This window comes from Anomaloglossus baeobatrachus, chromosome 3, assembly GCF_048569485.1.
Source record: "Anomaloglossus baeobatrachus isolate aAnoBae1 chromosome 3, aAnoBae1.hap1, whole genome shotgun sequence".
Taxonomy (NCBI): domain Eukaryota; kingdom Metazoa; phylum Chordata; class Amphibia; order Anura; family Aromobatidae; genus Anomaloglossus; species Anomaloglossus baeobatrachus.
The window spans coordinates 214931528-214952423 of record NC_134355.1 but is presented as its reverse complement, the minus strand read 5'-3'; the positions used below and the strand labels follow the sequence as shown (position 1 = coordinate 214952423).

The window sequence follows — 20896 nt, the reverse complement described above, 5'->3', positions numbered from 1 at the left end:
GAGAGAGAGAGCGCGCGGGCGAGAGAGAGAGAGCGCGCGCGAGAGAGAGAGAGCGCGCGGGCGAGAGAGAGAGCGCGCGGGCGAGAGAGAGAGAGCGCGGGGCGAGAGAGAGAGAGCGCGGGCGAGAGAGAGAGAGCGCGGGCGAGAGAGAGAGCGCGCGGGCGAGAGAGAGAGCGCGCGGGCGAGAGAGAGAGAGCGCGCGGGCGAGAGAGAGAGAGCGCGCGGGCGAGAGAGAGAGAGCGCGCGGGCGAGAGAGAGAGAGCGCGCGGGCGAGAGAGAGAGAGAGCGCGGGCGAGAGAGAGAGAGAGCGCGGGCGAGAGAGAGAGAGAGCGCGGGCGAGAGAGAGAGAGAGCGCGGGCGAGAGAGAGAGAGAGCGCGGGCGAGAGAGAGAGAGAGCGCGGGCGAGAGAGAGAGAGAGAGCGCGGGCGAGAGAGAGAGAGAGAGCGCGGGCGAGAGAGAGAGAGAGAGAGCGCGGGCGAGAGAGAGAGAGAGAGCGCGGGCGAGAGAGAGAGAGAGAGCGCGGGCGAGAGAGAGAGAGAGAGCGCGGGGCGAGAGAGAGAGAGAGAGCGCGGGCGAGAGAGAGAGAGAGAGCGCGGGCGAGAGAGAGAGAGAGAGCGCGGGCGAGAGAGAGAGAGAGAGCGCGGGCGAGAGAGAGAGAGAGAGCGCGGGCGAGAGAGAGAGAGAGAGCGCGGGCGAGAGAGAGAGAGAGAGAGCGCGCGGGCGAGAGAGAGAGAGAGAGCGCGGGCGAGAGAGAGAGAGAGAGCGCGGGCGAGAGAGAGAGAGAGAGCGCGGGCGAGAGAGAGAGAGAGAGCGCGGGCGAGAGAGAGAGAGAGAGCGCGGGCGAGAGAGAGAGAGAGAGCGCGGGCGAGAGAGAGAGAGAGAGCGCGGGCGAGAGAGAGAGAGAGAGCGCGGGCGAGAGAGAGAGAGAGAGCGCGGGCGAGAGAGAGAGAGAGCGCGGGCGAGAGAGAGAGAGAGCGCGGGCGAGAGAGAGAGAGAGCGCGGGCGAGAGAGAGAGAGAGCGCGGGCGAGAGAGAGAGAGAGCGCGGGCGAGAGAGAGAGAGAGCGCGGGCGAGAGAGAGAGAGAGCGCGGGCGAGAGAGAGAGAGAGCGCGGGCGAGAGAGAGAGAGAGCGCGGGCGAGAGAGAGAGAGAGAGCGCGGGCGAGAGAGAGAGAGCGCGGGCGAGAGAGAGAGAGCGCGGGCGAGAGAGAGAGAGCGCGGGCGAGAGAGAGAGAGCGCGGGCGAGAGAGAGAGAGCGCGGGCGAGAGAGAGAGAGCGCGGGCGAGAGAGAGAGAGCGCGGGCGAGAGAGAGAGCGCGGGCGAGAGAGAGAGCGCGGGCGAGAGAGAGAGCGCGGGCGAGAGAGAGAGCGCGGGCGAGAGAGAGAGCGCGGGCGAGAGAGAGCTGTGTATGTGCTGTGTATTCTACAGAGGACCTTTGAGGCAGATTATTTAACAGCACGTTGTTACAGGAGAGTCTTACAAATACAGGCAGCCTGTGTGAACTGATTTGAAGGTCATCCGTGACCGAAAAGTTATTTGTTTGATTGTCACACAAAATATCACACCTGTTAAAATAAAAAATTCTTTCACTTCATCTACAAACCTCGAGTGCAGGAATCTCTTCTTAACCGATTACGGGGTTGGACCCTATCAGAGCACCAAATATAAGGACGGGAGTGTCTAATTTCCACAATACTAATTCTTCCTGGCAGAGTGGCCTTTCAGCCTATGTACATACAGTACTTATTTCACTGTGGATAATGACACAATCTTAACAGCTTCTGTAAGCATCTTCACTAGGTCTTTTGCTTTTGTTCTTGGGGTCGATATGCACATGCCTAACTAAAGCACATTCATCTTGCGTATACAGAACATGTCTCCTTCCTGAACCGTATGATGGCTGTTCATTCCCATCTTGTTTGTACTTGCGCATAATTGTTTGTACAGATGAACGAGGCACCTTCAGGAAATTGCACCCAAGGATGAACCAGACTTGTGCAATTTCACAATTCTCTTTCTGAGATCTTGGCTGATTTCTTTTGACTTTCCCATGATGCTACACAAAGGAGCAGTGTGTTTCAGGTGTGCATTAAAATACATCCACATGTGTCTCTAACTCAGATGATGCCAATGAACATATCAGAAGCTTCCAAACACATATATGATGATATATGGGCTGTCTCATATTGTTTAAAGGCATAGTACTCCAAGTGTATGCAAGGCTGGAAACACATCTATGCGAGTAAAATCGGTCCGACTGGGCTGAAAAAAAACTCGGCTGATTTTACTTCACGTTAGGTGCGAGTGCAACGCAAGTGCGATGCTACTTCTGAATAAATTAATGATTTGGCTAGCGTGTGTAACGCGTGTGTGTTCCTTTTTTTTTTTTTTAACTCAGCAGCTGTCATCTGCCATTGAGAGCTGAATAGCCGCTGACAGCAGACACAGACAGAGCTGCACAATCAGAATGAAGTCGGATGAACATCACCAGACTTCATTGTCATCCTGCGGCTCTGTCTGTGTGGCATACCCTGATTTCGGTCACCGGTGAATATCTCACCGGTGACCGTAAGTCCCCTGAGTTACCACAGTGAGCCGCGCTATCAGCGGTGCCATTACTGAGGTTACCCGCGGCCACAGCAGAAGTCCTCCCGCTGAGAGCAGTGGCCGCGGGTGACCTGAGTGACAGCTCCGCTGATAGCGCGACTCACTTCAGTCGCTGCGGGGAGCTCACAGAGAGCGGTCATGCTCTGTGACCGCTCTCTGTCAGCTTCTGATGTAGCAGAGCTGACAGCGTCGAGGGACCTCCGTGCATTACGTCGGACAAGGATGGGTTTTTTTGCGTACTTCATAAAGTGGTGAACGAGGGTCTTTGTTATTGTTTATTATTTCAAATAAAGGATTTTTGCACTGTGTGTTTACTAACTTTAAATTTACAGGTTGTAAATTTAAATTGGGGGTGTCTCATAGACGCCTGCAATGATTAATCTAGGATTTAGTGGCAGCTATGGGCTGCCATTAACTCATTATTACCCCGATTGCCAACACACCAGGGCAAAGTTGGGAAGAGCCGGGTACAGTCCCAGAACTGTCGCATGTAATGTATGCGGCAATTCTGGGCGGCTGCTGGCTGATATTGTTAGGCTGGGGGGCTCCCCATAATGTGGAGCTCCCCATCCTGAGAATACCAGCCTTCAGCCGTATGGCTTTATCTGGCTGGTATTAAAATTGGGGGGGACCGCACGCAGTTTTTTTTAATTTATTTATTTTACTGCACAGCATAGACACGCCCACCGGCGGCTGTGATTGGTTGCAGCGAGACAGCTGTCACTCAGTGTGGGGGCGTGTCTGACTGCAACCAATCATAGGTGCTGGTGGGCGGGTAAAGCAGGGAAAAAGATTGTTTAATGAGCGGCCGGCTTTTTTAAAAGAGAAGCCGCCAGAGCAGTGTGAACGCCGTGCAGCGCCGCGCTGGTGATCGGGGATCGGTGAGTATGAGAGAGGGGGGGAGAGGGATAGACCGACATGGACAGAGAGAGAGAGACCGGCAGAGAGAGAATAGAGACCGAGAGGGAGAGACCGACTGACAGAGAATAGTGATTGACAGACATTGTGAGACCTCACTCGTTTCCAGTGTTTTAGGAAACATGCGAGAAATGTATTTAAAAAATCAGATGTCACTAGGATGGTGTGAGTGCCGTCCCGTGACATCCGATTTTTTACACGCTCCCATAGACTTGCATTGGGGAGACTCGCAGTAGAAACTCGCAAAAAAGCAGCATGCTGTGATTTTTTTCTCAGTCCGATTTGGACTGAGAGAAAAAAAAACGCAAATGCGAGTTGAATCATTCACTAACATGTGTCCGATTCCAATGCGAGATTTTCTCGCATTGCTCTACTGCGAGAAACTCGCAAGTGAGAAGCAGCCCTAAACTTTTGACTTTGCAGAAAGAAAGAAATATGATTAAAACAAAACACTCATTATTATGGCATTTGAAAAATATAATTTTGGTAATCCTAATTTACCTAAAACAGGAAAGGTTTATTCTGATTTCGTGTCAGATCGTGAGGAAAAACATGCATATGTATCTTTTTAGAACGTGTATGTAAACGTCTGGTTTCAACTGTATCTTTGATACAATAATTACTGTTAATAATGTCGATCGCTCTGCTCGATAATGATGCTGCAGACTCAGGAATGGAGCCTATCCTTTCTGCAACAGATGTCAACTCCCAACATACAGAAATAATTTTTTATATAAAAATATAAGCTTTATTTGGATATGTTAAAAAAGAGGTTCTTTGACTAGAACAATTATAACACCAACACCGACATATATGGTTTACAATAACACATAAACGATGACAATAGGTAGTGGATGTGGTACAAACCACCAGTAGCTCTAGCACATATAGCTTTAGCAGATTAATTTAGTGAAGATAAGCCATAGATATGAGGAAAAAACTATCCCTCAATATTCTGTCACCTGCCTAGCAATGGAGCACACCCTTATTTTTTCGGTGTCCCCATTTCTCGGCGGCTAACCCTAGAAACTATCCCTACACTCCTGAGGCATACATACATATATTAGCAGGTTTTATCCAAAAGCTATTAGTATTCAAGAGCAATAACAATAAACCTCTAACTCAACAACAGGTTCATACGTCTCAGGAAGAGTACTATTGATTCAAAAGGATAGGGCCATTTCACTTATCTCCAAATCTGTCTCCTAGGTGCATAGAGACCATCCGACAGATCTTTCATTCAGCAGAGTCCATGTGATATCATTTCATCTTTATAGGATCTCGTCAATTCTTGCCCATCATATTCTTTATATTAAGTCCTTATGATTTTATTTCATCTTTTCAGGAACTCATAATGTCTCATCTCGACGCGTTTCACTCCATACATAATACAAGACGGAGTTCATCAGGAGATTTTTCCATTTTTTCACAAAAGCATAATAGCCTATTATGACAAGATCAATAACAAAGTCAGAAGAAAAATTCATAAGCTATTTGGTCCATAAGCTTAACAATATATAACATACAGGAAACTAATCCCCAGCAGGATAACCCCCATTTTCATAAACATCAGCAAATCAAAACATATAGCAAAGCCCAGTATAGAGATAGACCATTTACCTTGGATGTTAAAGCCTCCAGGATCAGAGCGGTGTGACACACCATTGCCCATGCACTGGGGTTTAAATAGTGAAAAACCCTCCCTTTTTTGTGCACATGACCTATTCCTGGTCACTCTATTGGCCAAAGATCTCTATACTCAGGGCTATCAATAGAGCCGATATAACTATTTATTAACTCGATTACATTTATAAGAGTCCTACATATAGACACAGACTCCCAATGGAGCTTTATATCAAATTTAGCAAAGTCAAAATGAAATCGCTATGTTAAACAGCGCCTACACATTAGCCACTGCCGAACCCGGAAGTCCTCGGTGGAACGCACCATGCGTACCACCTACTGCGCATGCGCTAAAGCAAAAGAGTTACTGCGCACGCGCCCAGTTTTCTCATAGCGCTGTTAATCCGCCGTTTCTATTTATATCGGATTTATGAAAAACAGGCAACCACTAATGATAGGGCTGTCTAGTATTATATCCGGGAAAGATAATAAGAAGCAGTGATTACTTCATTTGCTCTTTTTTTCAATTCATTTAGATATGGTATATATCCATAGCCGCTGCACTACCAATAAACCACCACTAGAGGTCATCCGTGTACACATTCAATTTTTTATAAATAATGCATTCACTTAGCAATGTTTATCAAATAATAGATCATTATTTTTTGTTCTGATTTCACATACTTGCATACAGTTTTTTAAGTGTCTATTTCCATCTAGACTCTTGGGGGCTACCCACTAGAAAATAGCTTCCAAAAAATATTTTATCACTTAAACTTTTAATAAAAAACATCAATTTTTTTATATATATTATTATTATTATGGGGTAACCTATTCTGGTCAGTAACATCCCAGACAGAAATACTTTCACAAAATCGCCGTCCTAGCCTATATACTGTAGACAAATAACCCCTCCTCCATACACCACTGCAACTACAAGAAACAATTAAAAACCAGTTGCTCGTTCAGACCCTCAGGGTTAATGGATCTGAACCGGTAAATCCATTTACACTCCTTCTGGAGTAAGACTCTATTCCAATCTCCTTTCCTCGGTGAGGGGGACACTTGTTCAATTGCAGTAAACTCAATACTTCCTGAGTTCAGATCCATTAACCCTGAGGGTCTGAACGAGCAACTGTTTTTTAATTGATTCTTGTAGTTGCAGTGGTGTATGGAGGAGGGGGTTATTTGTCTACGGTATATAGGCTAGGACGGCGATTTTGTGAAAGTATTTCTGCCTGGGATGTTACTGACCAGAATAGGTTACCCCATAATAATAATAATATATATATATATATATATATAAAAAAAAAATTGATGTTTTTTATTAAAAGTTTAAGTGATAAAATATTTTTTGGAAGCTATTTTCTAGTGGGTAGCCCCCAAGAGTCTAGATGGAAATAGACACTTAAAAAACTGTATGCAAGTATGTGAAATCAGAACAAAAAATAATGATCTATTATTTGATAAACATTGCTAAGTGAATGCATTATTTATAAAAAATTGAATGTGTACACGGATGACCTCTAGTGGTGGTTTATTGGTAGTGCAGCGGCTATGGATATATACCATATCTAAATGAATTGAAAAAAAAGAGCAAATGAAGTAATCACTGCTTCTTATTATCTTTCCCGGATATAATACTAGACAGCCCTATCATTAGTGGTTGCCTGTTTTTCATAAATCCGATATAAATAGAAACGGCGGATTAACAGCGCTATGAGAAAACTGGGCGCGTGCGCAGTAACTCTTTTGCTTTAGCGCATGCGCAGTAGGTGGAACGCATGGTGCGTTCCACCGAGGACTTCCGGGTTCGGCAGTGGCTAATGTGTAGGCGCGGTTTAACATAGCGATTTCATTTTGACTTTGCTAAATTTGATATAAAGCTCCATTGGGAGTCTGTGTCTGTATGTAGGACTCTTATAAATGTAATGATCGAGTTAATAAATAGTTATATCGGCTCTATTGATAGCCCTGAGTATAGAGATCTTTGGCCAATAGAGTGACCAGGAATAGGTCATGTGCACAAAAAAGGGAGGGTTTTTCACTATTTAAACCCCAGTGCATGGGCAATGGTGTGTCACACCGCTCTGATCCTGGAGGCTTTAACATCCAAGGTAAATGGTCTACCTCTATACTGGGCTTTGCTATATGTTTTGATTTGCTGATGTTTATGAAAATGGGGGTTATCCTGCTGGGGATTAGTTTCCTGTATGTTATATATTGTTAAGCTTATGGACCAAATAGCTTATGAATTTTTCTTCTGACTTTGTTATTGATCTTGTCATAATAGGCTATTATGCTTTTGTGAAAAAATGGAAAAATCTCCTGATGAACTCCGTCTTGTATTATGTATGGAGTGAAACGCGTCGAGATGAGACATGATGAGTTCCTGAAAAGATGAAATAAAATCATAAGGACTCAATATAAAGAATATGATGGGCAAGAATTGACGAGATCCTATAAAGATGAAATGATATCACATGGACTCTGCTGAATGAAAGATCTGTCGGATGGTCTCTATGCACCTAGGAGACAGATTTGGAGATAAGTGAAATGGCCCTATCCTTTTGAATCAATAGTACTCTTCCTGAGACGTATGAACCTGTTGTTGAGTTAGAGGTTTATTGTTATTGCTCTTGAATACTAATAGCTTTTGGATAAAACCTGCTAATATATGTATGTATGCCTCAGGAGTGTAGGGATAGTTTCTAGGGTAAAGGTCCAGTCACACTAAGCAACTTACCAGCGATCCCAACAACGATAGGGATCGCTGGTAAGTTGCTAGGAGGTTGCTGGTGAGCTGTCACACTGCGACGCTCCAGCGATCCCACCAGCAACCTGACCTGGCAGGGATCGCTGGAGCGTGGCTACACGAGTTGCTGGTGAGCTCACCAGCAACCAGTGACCAGCCCCCAGTCTCCTAGTTACAGCACACATCAGGTTAATTAACCCGATGTGTGCTGCAGCTAAATGTGCACAGAGCAGGGAGCAGCGCACAATGCTTAGCGCTGGCTCCTTGCTCTCCTAGTTACAGCACACATCGGGTTAATTACCTGATGTGTGCTGCAGCTAAATGTGCACAGAGCAGGAGCCGGCACTGACAGTGAGAGCGGAGGAGGCTGGTATCAAAGGTAAACATCGGGTAACCAAGGACAGGGCTTCTTGGTTACCCGATGTTTACATTGGTTACCAGCCTCAGCAGAAGCTGGCTCCCTGCTCACTGCACATTAGTTGTTGCTGTCTCGCTGTCACACACAGCGATCTGTGCTTCACAGCAGGACAGCAACAACTAAAAAATGGCCCAGGACATTCAGCAACAACCAACGACCTCACAGCAGGGGCCAGGTTGTTGCTGGATGTCACACACAGCAACATCGCTAGCAACGTCACAAAAGTTGTTAGTTAGCAGCAATGTTGCTAGCGATGTTGCTTAGTGTGACGGGGCCTTTAGCCGCCGAGGAATGGGGGCACCGAAAAAATAAGGGTGTGCTCCATTGCTAGGCAGGTGACAGAATATTGAGGGATAGTTTTTTCCTCATATCTATGGCTTATCTTCACTAAATTAATCTGCTAAAGCTATATGTGCTAGAGCTACTGGTGGTTTGTACCACATCCACTACCTATTGTCATTGTTTATGTGTTATTGTAAACCATATATGTCGGTGTTGGTGTTATAATTGTTCTAGTCAAAGAACCTCTTTTTTAACATATCCAAATAAAGCTTATATTTTTATATAAAAAATTATTTCTGTATTTAAAGCAAGTAGGTAAATTTCTGACATAAAACTGATTTGAGATACCTCCAAATTATTAATTCCTGAGATTTTTAACTCCCAACATACAGCAATCTTGTGCAACAGCCTTAATCAGTCCCCAGGACTGTCAACTGTACACCGCACAATCAAATTCACTTTCCCTACACTGCGATCAAACTACCAAGCCACCTTAGGCTACGTACTGAAGAACCAAAGTGTCAGCGTTCAGGATCCAGTGTTTTTTCTCTTCCAGAGACACTAGCATCCTGGGTGGGAGAATGCACTGACTGCACTGCATGTAGTATAATTTCACTGTGTTCTCCAGCTCACGACACTAGTGCCTCTACAAGAATAAATTGACATGATGCGACTCGGAAACCCGTGTTGCATGTTAGTTTACATAGCACCAAAAATGAAGCCAAGTGGTCATGGGATTTCTATAAATCCCATTCACTGTGCTTGTACTTTACAGCACAGGATTTTAAATGCTGCCAAAACACTGTATCCAAAACACTGCTATCACTTATCATGGGAACAAACCCTTAACCAGACACTGATAAGGCGATTACAGAAGGCATCCAGCTCACAGAAGTCTCATATGGAGATTAAAATAATTAATATGTCATGAATATTAGCAACCATTAAAGGAGTAGTCCGACAAACTCCAAAAAAAACTTAAGCTAATCTGTGCTGTATTGTCCTATAAAACATGCCTACATTTTTTTTGGTTTGGTTGTTTTCTAACTTTTGTTCCTCTTGAATTATCTCTTTATTCTCTGCAGCCACTTTAACTGCAGCTCAAGCAAACTTGACATCTTCCTGTGCAGAACCTCACAGTCAGAGCTGGCACTGCCTGGCCTCACTGTCCAGCCCCTCCCTCTGCACACTCATTCCCTGTCAGTATTTTGCCCCAGCACCTGACAGATAGATGAATACTATATAATAAAGACTATATATAGCCCCCAATGTGAGTCTATAGGAGATATATATATATATATACACACATACATACATACATACATACATACATACATACATACATACATACATACACACACACACACACACACACACACACACACACACACACACACACACACACCTAGAATTATATAATATATATAATCCCCCTCATGCACTTTGTCTCTTCTGCACCCCCTGCAACCCCTCCCCCAGCTCTCACCCATGCACTGTCTTCTCTCCCCCTGCACTCTTCTCTGCCGCCCCCTCTGTCTCTCACCCGTGCCCTTTCTTCTTTGCCGCCCCCCTCCCCCACGCTCTGCATCTCACCCGTGCACTCTGTTCTCTCCCCCTGTACTCTGTTCTGTCCCCCCCCCCTCTCTCACCCATGCTTTATCTTCTCCTCCGTGCTGTGATGAGTGCAGCCTGCTTACAGCTAGGTGATGCAGAGCTCAGTGCGGTTGTTCGCTGGTGTCAGGTGACGTCCCTGCTCTCTGCCCCTGGCTGTATTCAAAAGCCAGGAGCGCCTGAGGCTGCATTTATCACAGTGAGGAGAGAGACAGCGCACGGGGGAGGGGGGACACAGTTACCTGTGCCCCATACATCACAATGAGCTGTGGCAAACAGCGCTGACTGTGTCCTAGACAGAGAGGGCCACCCTGTTTTTCCAGGCCCGGGGCACATACAGGGCATAGATAACAGCGCACAGGGAGCGGGGGAGAGTACGGGGTGTGGGGAGGGGAAGGGGAAGGATGAGAGGGGCGGGGGCTCATCGCACAGCACCTGGTTGGCTGCAGGGCAGCAACATGACGTCAGCTGTGATGTATATCAACAAAGTCCAACCCCTGTTGACGTATCATCACAGGAAGCAGCAAAATCATGGCAGGAGCAGTCACATGACCGCTCTGAGCTGGGGAGAGGAGCTGACAGCAGGGCAGGTAGGTAGTTGCCATCTACTTACCTGCCTCTATGTAGCCCAATAGTGAAATAAAAAAATAAGTAAAATAGTTTCTAACCCTCAGTTTTGTACTGAAGCATCCAATTAGTGTGTTCTAAGGGAATTGTGAAAGGAGTGGGAGCAGGGTCAGCTGCAACCGCCTAATGTGAACGCTGTGTATATCATCAGCCTCTGATAAGGAGCCTGCTGAAAACTTATCCTAAAAGAACAGGAAGTGTAGGATGATGAAATGCAAAAAAGAAATAACGTAATATAAAAACGATTTAAAAATAGGTTATTTTCTGACAACACACCCCCTTTACGTTCTCCCAAAGTATAGACAAATGAGTGTCATGTTAGCATCAGGGGAGTGAGCGCAAGCATGACTTTAAAAAATATAATTTGTATACATACAGTATATACACACACTCAAAGTATTAGAAGGATATCCAGCAATCACGTACCGGTCGAGATAAAAAAATCAATTTCTTTTATTTAATCCATTTAAAAAATATATTCAAAGAAGAATTAAATCAATTTTTAAAAAAATCTAGTATAGGAAATGTAGCTGGGACATGTTTTGGACACGGTGTCCTTATTCACTCTCAATTCACAATGAGTAAGATTGGGTGCGCTGGATATATTTTTCATACATATATATGTATGAAACACTGTATACTGTACACTGTATATTTCAGACTTTTGGACACATCTTACTATAAGTTACACAACAGGTTTAGACAGCAGAAATTAGGAAAAACCTTTCCTGCTAATTACATTTTTCCTAGCGGTGTAAAGAAGTGGAGGGCTCAATGTCAACAATTTTCATGCTTTTGGGTAAAATAGGGCGGTAAATGATCTTATTGCTCTGTGTGCAAAATTATATAATATGTCTGTGTGTATGTACATGCGTGACACTAAAAAAAATTAAATCCCCTGGAAGACTCCTTACGAGGAATAGGGGTGTTCACTTCCTGATCGCAGACTCAAAGCTGATGTGCACTGCATTAACCAGAACGGGGACTAGCCGTTTCATTCAAGTAAGTGAGGTGTGAGAGCATTTATCAAGTCTCTGCCTCCCTAGGTTGTTTCTCATCCAAGCACCAGCCTCTTTAGCTTGCCTGATAGTTTGTCTGCTTTCCTTGCCTGGCACTTGAAATGGCTAGTGTTGTGCAGGGAAATAACCAAGGAAGGCAGAGTCTCGTTAAGTACTCTAAGAATGTGATTAATGCCACATTTGCATATGAATAAAAAAAAGCTAATTTCTCAAGAAGAACCCTTCAAAATTGATACTCACAAGTCATCCTTTAGCTGCTGACCATCATGGCTTTCTGTGGCTAACTTTATTGCTTCTTTTTCACGTCTCTTTTTTTCTCTCTTTTCTTTCTTAGATAGAGTTCTCTTGAAATTCTGTATTACGCCTTCCTTTTCTTGCTTTTCAGGCCCATTGCTCTGAGCCTTCTAAAGTTAAAGACAGAAATACAACAACTGTCATCTGAAAAGACAGTGCGTTCAGAAAAGAAAAAAGGGAGTAACAAAATAAAAAAGGTACCTTTGGAGGTATAATATTTTCATTCTTGAGCACAAATCTTCCTTCCCGGTCATCCTTATTCCAGTTAAGCTGAACCACCAAAGGCTTCTCATCAACATCAAGTCTTCTTTCTTCTTCAAAACATTAAGCAGCAAATTAAAAATATTTACTGTACAGCCACCCCAAAAAAGCACAAACCCCTCCTAGGCACTTCATACAATATAAAAACAGCACCCCTAAACAAAAAAAAAAAAAACAAACAAACAGTCAATGGGCTTAAGGTTGCTTTAAATCTAACAGCCTCAGGAACTTTCCTGGCCAATGACAGAGCTGACAGTTGCAATATAATGACTGAAGACCAGAACAATGTTTACTATGCTCATTTATACAATAAAAAGAAGTAAACCCTTAGACTCTACACAAACTCCTATGGTAAATAGGAATCTATGGAGGAGTTGCACATATGCCCAATTCATATGGTAAAAAAATAAGTTTGAAGTCTAAAAATACAGTCATTGGAGTCTAATCTGACCGCCTAAATAAGACTGCGAGTATAGAACAGAATATATGTTGTAGAACACTTACAACGAATAACTACTTTATTAGAGACAACAAGGTAGTGGCATATCCAACACAGAGAAATTCATCATGTCAATAGATTACACTAGGTGTTTAAATCATTCTACAGAAATATCGGCCCATCCAGCATCTAATAGTTAAAGGGATCCTGTCACCAGATTTGGGGCCTATAAGCTGCGGCCACCACCAGTTGGCTCTTAAATACAGCATTCTAACATGCTGTATATAAGAGCCCAGGCCGCTGTGTAGAACGTAAAAATCACTTTATAATACTTATCTAAAACGGTCGCTGCGGTGGGGTTGGGTCATATGGGCATCTCTGTTCTCCAGCGCCTCCTCTTTTGGCCATCTTTGTTCTCCTTCTGAAGCTGGGGTGCATGACGCGTCCTACGTCATCCACACTCGCCGGCATTGAGGTCCTGCGCAGGCGCACTTTCATCTGCCCTGAGCAGGGCCGATCAAAGTATTGTAGGGCGCCTGCGCGGGACCGGCGAGTGTGTCTGACATAGGACGCGTCATGCACACGGGCTTCAGAAGGAGGATGAAGATGGCCGAAAGAGGAGGCGCTGGTACCGGAGAACGGAGACTCCCATGTGGCCCAACTCCACCACAGCGACTGTTTAGATAAGTATTATAAAGTGTTTTTTACATTCTACACAGCGGCCTGGGCTCTTATATACAGCATGTTCGAATGGTTTATATAAGAGCCCACTGGTGGTGGCCGCAACTTATAGGCCCCAAATCTGCTGACAGGTTCCTTTTAACACAAATCAGATGCTGGAGGTACTGACACATTCTGAATAGCCAATCTACTTGGTCCCAGATATAGTCAGTAGAAAATGGGGACTAAAGGCAAGGTAAAAGCAAGGAACACAGTCAAATTAAGTAAAGGTAGAGTGTCGTGGTTTTTTTAATTTTTATATTAATAATAGGGATTATGAAATCAAGTATTTTAATACAAAATTAAATTCACTGTTTTAGTTTTATTTAATTCTAGTTGTACTGAAACACTGGGCGCTGCTTTCTTGTATTTGCTGTGAGTAACGACAGTTACTCACCTCCCTTTATGGCAGTGCCCAGGGCATTGGGTCCGATACTGGTCCTATACTTAACACCGGAGAACTCACTGCTGTGACCTGGACATGCCCCCTGGGGTGTTCAAATCACAGCAGAGGGAGGAGATCAGTGCCATCTTTGTGCAGCTCACAGCTTATGCTGTGTGCTGCACTTTCCCCCTGTCACCTGTTCGGCCTATATGAGTAACGGTGCCGGCACGGCTACACTCCCGCTACCGCGGGCATGCATGCAGCAGAGCAGTGTGTGTGTGTGTGTGTGTGTGTGTGTGTGGCAGAGCACTGCGGGCATGCATGCAGCAGAACTGTGTGTGTGTGTGTGTGTGTGTGTGTGTGTGTGTGAACGTTGCGAGGGTGCCTGCAGCAGAGCTGTGTATGTGTGGCAGAGCATTGCAGACGTGCATGCAGCAGAGCACTGCGGGCATGCATGCAGCAGAACTCTGTGTGTGTGTCAGTTAGAGCATTGCGGGCATGCATGCAGCATGTGTGTGTGGCAGAGCATTGCGGGCATGCATGCAGCAGAGCAGTGTGTGTGTGTGTGTGTGGCAGAGCACTGTGGGCATGCATGCAGCAGAACTATGTGTGTGTGTGTGTCAGAGCATTGAGGGCATGCATGTAGCAGAGCAATGTGTGCGGCAGAGCATTGCGAGCGTGCATGCAGCAGAGCAGTGTGTGTGTGGCAGAGCATTGCGAGCGTGCATGCAGCAGAGCTGTGTGTGTGTGTGTCAGAGCATTGTGGGCGTGCATGCAGCAGTGCTGTGTGTGGGTGTGTGCGTGTGTGTGGGGGCAGACCATTGCGGACGTGCATGCAGCAAAGCAGTGTGTGTGTGTGTGTGTGGCAGAGCATTGCGGGCGGGCAGGCGTGCATGTGGCAGTGCAGTGTGTGTGGCAGCGCATTGTGGGCGTGCAGCCGTGGCAGAGCAGTGTGTGTGTGGCAGAGCATTGTGTGCATCCATGCAGCAGAGCATTGCGGGCTTTGGTGCAGCAGAGCAGTGTGTGTGTGTGTGTGTGTGTGGCAGAGCATGACCAGCGGGCGGGCAGCAGAGCATTGCAGGAGTGCGTGCGTCAGAGCATGGAGTAGGCATGCGTGCAGCAGAGCAGTGTGTGAGATCGTGCGTGTGGCAGAGCATTGTGTGCGTGTCTGTGGCACAGCACGGTGTGGGCGTTCGGCAGAGCATTGTGTGTGGGCTTGTGTGTGGCAGAGCATTGCGGGCGTGTGCGCGGCACAGCATTGTGTGCATGTGTGCGGCAGAGCATTGTGTGTGGTCATGCGTGTGGCACAGCTTTGTGTGTATGCAGCCGGGCGCAGAGCACTGTGGGCGGGCGCACGCGTGGCAGAGCATCATGTGCATGCGTGTAGCAGACCAATGCGGGCGTGCATGTGGCAGAGCACTGCGTGTGGGCGTGCATGTGGCAGAGCATTGCTGGTACGGGGAATGCAAAGTGCTATGTGGGGAGCACTATGCAGCTGGCTTTAGTGACACTTCAGACATCAGGATCACTTTGGTCAACGTCAAAATGGCTCCGCACTGTGATCCCAAACTTAATCTTCCCTTATCCTTTTGGAAACACCCAGATTGGGAAAGAGGTGTGACATCACATACATGAAAGCAGATTCCACCCACTTTTACTGCAGTTGTAATGTGAGCTAGTTCTACAGTAGCTCTGCAGTAGGATTTCAGCAGCTGCTTCCCCAAGTGTTTAAGAGTGGAAAATATCAAACTTTTTATTTATTTATTTATATTTTGCTCAATTAAAAACAAACATAGGCGGGGGCGTGGCTATGACTTTGAGCTAGGAGGATGTGTGTCGGGCAAGTACCGTACATACTTACTGAAAATACCCCACCGGAGGGGGCAGAAACGGACTCCCTAGGGATCTCTAGAGAAGGATACAGGCTGTGGAGTGGTGAGGGGTCCAGCCTACCTGCTGGTGGGGCTGGGAGAGCGACGGACGTTGCGGCTCTGCAGTATTCCCAGGAAGCCGCGGCCATCTTGAGCACATTGGTTTGTGAAGCCTGCGGTGCGGGGGAGGGGACGCAGGCCCAGTGAGACTGTGCAGGAGAGCTTACCTGCCGGTGGAGCCAGAAGAGATCTCAGCCATGATCAGGAGAACGAGTAGTGCAGAAATCAGCCCAGGAGCTGCAGTGAAGCAAGTGCGGTGTGTGTGGCCGCCTGGGTCCTAGTGCCCTGTTTTTTTCCTCCCTGAGAGTCTGGAGCTGCTGTGTACTGGAGCTGGCAGTGGTAGGTGAACGGCTGTAAGAGGTGACATTGAATTCTGCCTCAGGACATAAGGAGAGGTGGGGGAGAGGAGATGAGGCCCCCCAGAAGTGTGGGAAAGACCACCCAAGATGGCGCTGCGGGTGCTGGAATGGCGGGAAAGGGAGGACGATCTGCTGCACAGCAGAAACAAGTAGCAGCTTGCCTGTCACAGTTTGCTCATCGCAGTTCCCCAGGGGCGGACAAAAGGTACCAAGGGAATCATGCCAGGGTCATCCCAAGTTAAACAACAGCAGCGGCGGCGGGAGGGTACCCAGGAGTTGCAGGACCCACATGCTGTAATGGGGATCCTTGTCACCTCCATCACCGCTGACAGATTGACATCTCCAGACAGCCCCACAATCGGAATTCTTTGCTCAGGGACCCGAAGTCGCCCGTAGAGAACCCACCCTCTCTGATGTTATGGCGGCCATAGGCGTCTGTAATACCTCCCTTAATCTCACATACCAAATGGGCTGTATCAAAAGAGACTTGGCCAGTGTGAGACACGATATGAAACAACAAGCTGAAAGAACCACAGCCCTGGAGGAGAGAGTGAGCGAAAGTGATGACGTATTATGGCCCATGAAGAAGGATATGCAGGTGTATGGTAAAGTAATTGTATTCCGTCAAAACAGAATGATCTGGAGAACCTACTGCGCAGAAATAATATCCGTATCGTGGGGGTGCCAGAGCGAACAAAACCAGCGCAATTCTTTGAGAACTGGATTAAACAGATGTTGAGAAATGATATGCTGACACCTCTATTTCCTATTGAAAGAGCCCACAGGGTTCCTACCAGGCCCCTTCCTCCAGGGAGCCCACCACGTACGGTGCTTATGAGGACCCTGCATTAGAGATAAGGACATTATTCTGAGAGCGACAAGAAACATTACAAATCTTTCCATAGATGGTCAGAAAGTGTCGCTTTTCCCCGATTACACAGCAGAGGTCCAGAAAAAAAGGGCTCAGTTCCTGGACATTAAGCGCAGATTATGCCAGCTAGATGTTCCTAACTCTATGCTATATCTGGCACGGCTCAGAGTTGCGGCTATGAACTCCACGCATTTCTTTGAATCCCAGCAGGACGCACTCGGATGGCTAGACAAGAACGAGAAATCCATTCGAGATTCAAGGATGCGAAGATGACCCCTAATGAATGAAGCGTACTTAGGTTACTGATTTGGCAGGGAGAGGTGATGTGGACTGCCTTCTTTAGCTGGCGCCTAAGGCCATTTGGTCACCTTATATGAAAGTTTGGTTATACTGCACAGATGTATTTAAGCATGTCTCTCGGGCCCTCTTGCCTGCTTTCCTGGCTCTCATGCCGATCTGGTGCTTCCCCCCTTCCCTTCCCCCCCACCCTCCTTTTTTTCCCTCTTCTTTCCTCCTGCCTCTCTATCCACATATTTACACTATTGTGATATAAAAGTATTATGGTTTAATGTGGGGGGCTGGGGACCACAATACTGTAATGCAAATGTTGCCTTTTGTACTGCTGCCTTTTGAGTAGCACACTAGCACACGTTCCCCACGGGGTAGGAATAGTTGTGTTTTGTTAGTAGTTTTTGGTCTGGACTCCTACTGATGAGGAGTATTTTGGTAGACCCTACTGTCAATTAGTTTATGGTGATGGTTGTTGGGGGGGAGGGGGAGGGGGGAAGGGTACTATATCTGACTACAAAGCATAAGGCTAGATCAGTGGTCCAGATGTTACGATAGGGTCTGAGGGAAAATCCGACTTTTATTCATCTGGTCTGATGTAATATAATGGCTGAACAGGCGACGATGCTGACTTGGAACGTGAGAGGGCTAAATGACGGGGTGAAGCGCAGGGCGGTGTTAGACTATGCGAAAACTTTTCCATCTTCAATAGTGTGTCTGCAAGAGACTCATTTAACTAAAGAGAAGACCCATCTGTTGAAAGAAGGGTGGATTGGTTACAGTTTTCATGCCACTTATTCGAACTATTCCAGAGGGATCAGTCTGTTGGTGCAACGCAATGTGCCCTTTGTATGTCAGACTGTCAAACTAGATATAGATGGGAGGTATATTTGCCTCCTAGCACAGTTAGCAGGGGTGATGTACATCATAGTGGTGGTCTACATTCACCCCCATATTCGGTACAGGTTCTTCAAGAAGTCCTTCATTTTCCAGCACAGGTGCCTCTATTGCCTCTCTTGATCCTCGGGGATTTTAACAACATAATTGATGCGGAACTGGACAGGATAAGACAGATGAGGGGAGGAGAGGGTGGGGAATTGACGCCATTTGGGAGACTCTTACTGGAAGGTGAGCTTTTGGATCAATGGAGAATCCAGAACCCTGGGATGAAGGTTCACTCATTTCTTTCTACCTCTTTTGGTTCACTCAAGAATTGATCTTGCCCTGAACAATGCGCAGATGGCAAGGACAGTAAGCTTGGTGGAGTATTTGCCCCGTAGCGTTTCAGATCATACCACTTAGTGATACGGTTGGGAGTGAGGGATGGGGGGGTCCCTATCCCCTGGAGATTTAATCCGTTCTGGCTTACCATATTCCCTAAAGCTGGGTTTACACACTGCAACATCGCAAAGGACATCACTGTAACGTCACCGGTTTTGTGACGTAACAGCGACCTCCCTAAGTCTCTGAGTCGCTGGTGAGCTGTCAAACAGGCAAACCTGGCCAACAACGCAACAGCGATCCGGACCTGCAGAGCGACCTAGCTGGTTGTTGGGGACGTTGATAAGCAGCCTTTTGAAAGGGAAGTTGCTAACAAAGTTGCTGCAAAGTCTTTCACACACTGAAACTTTGTAGCGATGCATGCTGCACAGCGGGAAACAAAGGACCTAGGAATGGTCCTGAACGATTTGTAGCGATCAGCAACTTCACAGCAGGGGCCAGGTCGCTGATGTGTTTCACACACTGCAACATCGCAAACGACATCGCTATTGCGTCACAAAACCGGTGACGTTACAGCGATGTCCTTTGCGATGTTGCAGTGTGTAAACCCAGCTTAAGAGTAGTAAGATCCCTAATCTACTTGAGGAATTCTTCTGTCATAACCAGGGGTCGTCCTTGAGGGCTATGGTATGGGACACAATGAAGGAGTTTCTCATGGGAATCCTTATTAAAGAGGTAAATGGGATTAAAAATTAATCTAAAAAAGAGTTTGGGAACACATTGAGGAGAGAGGCCCAAGAGGCCGAGTCAACTTACGTTGCTCATCAGTCGGACGGTAATAAGGCCACGTTGGAACACGCACAGAAACAGCTAGCCCAGCACATGTTGACAACAACAGAGGATAAGTTATTCTCTAAAAAGCAAAACTATTTCGAAGAAGGGGAAAGGGCTGGTCATTTGTTGGCAGTTGTGTAGCGGGCCCAGCAGGGAGCATCCTTTGTTGCAGAAATGAAGAAGAGGGACGGATCGCTGACGCAGTCTGACAGGGAGGTGCTGATGGTATTTCGGGAATTCTATGGGGAGCTCTATAGTTCTAGAGTATCCCCTGTGGTGGAGGCCATACAAGCTTTCCTGATGCAAGGAAACATACCAGCCCTCTCGCATGACAATGCGCGAGCATTAGACGCCCCATTAGTCTAGAGGCATTAGAACATGCTCTGTCATCAATGTCTAACAATAAGTCTCCGGGCACAGATGGCTTGCCGGCTGAGGTCTTTAAGTCCTATAGTTCTGTACTATTACCCCAGTTGCTGGAAGTATTTAATGAGACACTGGAGAATGGGAGGCTACCACCATCCATGAATGAAGCCATCATTGTGATCATTCCTAAACAGGATCAAGACCCCGGTCTGCCAGATTCCTATTGTCAGATATCCCTCCTCCCTCTGGACGTTAAAATTCTTGCAAAACTCTTGGCAAACCAGCTGGCACGGGTAATAACTTCCCTTATACACCCGACCAAATGGGTTTTATGCCAAATAAATCTATGGCCATTAACGTCCAACGGCTCTATCGGAATCTTCAACTACCCAGGAAGGGGACCAGTTTAAAGCGGTGGTCTCTCTAGATGCCGCTAAAGCATTTGATAGTGTCGCGTGGAACTTTTTATGGATGGTACTGGCTTATATGGGCTTTGGCGGAGAATTCATCTCTTGGGTTAAGTTGCTGTATGCAGCTCCCAGCGCCAGGATAAAGGTCAATGAGCTGTTATCAGAGAGGTTTTCATTGGCCAAGGGGACTAGGCAGGGGTGCCCATTATCCCCACTACTGTTTGCCATTGCGATCGAGCCACTCGCTGCGGCCCTGAGAGCATCAAGAGGTGTGAAAGGCTTTCGCCACAGTAATTTAAACAGACAGAGAAAGTCACACTCTATGCGGATAATATGCTACTATTCCTAAATGATTGGCCAAACTCTTTAAAAGGAAGCCATAGTAGTTATTGACAGTTTTAGCACACTGTCGGGCTTAACAATTAATTGGGATAAATCATCTTGGATGACATTAGGGCCCGTCCGCCCTACACCAGCGTCTGGTAGGACAGCTGAAGCTCACTCCCTCATTTAAGTACTTGGGCGTTTGGATTAGTGAAAAGGTGACAGACTTTGAGAAACTAAACCATCCCCCCTCTTGAGTAGGTTCCAGCAGAAAACCAAGGCCTAGTGTAAACTTCCTCTAACAGTAATTGGTAGGGCTAAGTTAGTAAAAATGAT

The 20896-nt window shown here is 46.5% G+C and overlaps 1 protein-coding gene across 7 annotated transcripts in view; it reads right to left on the bottom strand.

The window, feature by feature from the left end:
- Nucleotides 1–20896, bottom strand: part of AFDN (afadin, adherens junction formation factor) — a 1370646-nt gene that overhangs the window by 1255414 nt on the left and 94336 nt on the right. For 4 of the 7 annotated variants that reach the window (XM_075339717.1, XM_075339721.1, XM_075339720.1 and 1 more), the window contains exons 4-5: nucleotides 12353–12465; nucleotides 12098–12261 (exon numbers count right to left, since the gene is read on the bottom strand). In XM_075339717.1, coding sequence (XP_075195832.1) covers nucleotides 12098–12261; nucleotides 12353–12465 — 277 coding nt within the window. The remainder of the gene's footprint in view (nucleotides 1–12097; nucleotides 12262–12352; nucleotides 12466–20896) is intronic. The other 3 variants (XM_075339719.1, XM_075339723.1, XM_075339724.1) reach the window with 1 other exon arrangement.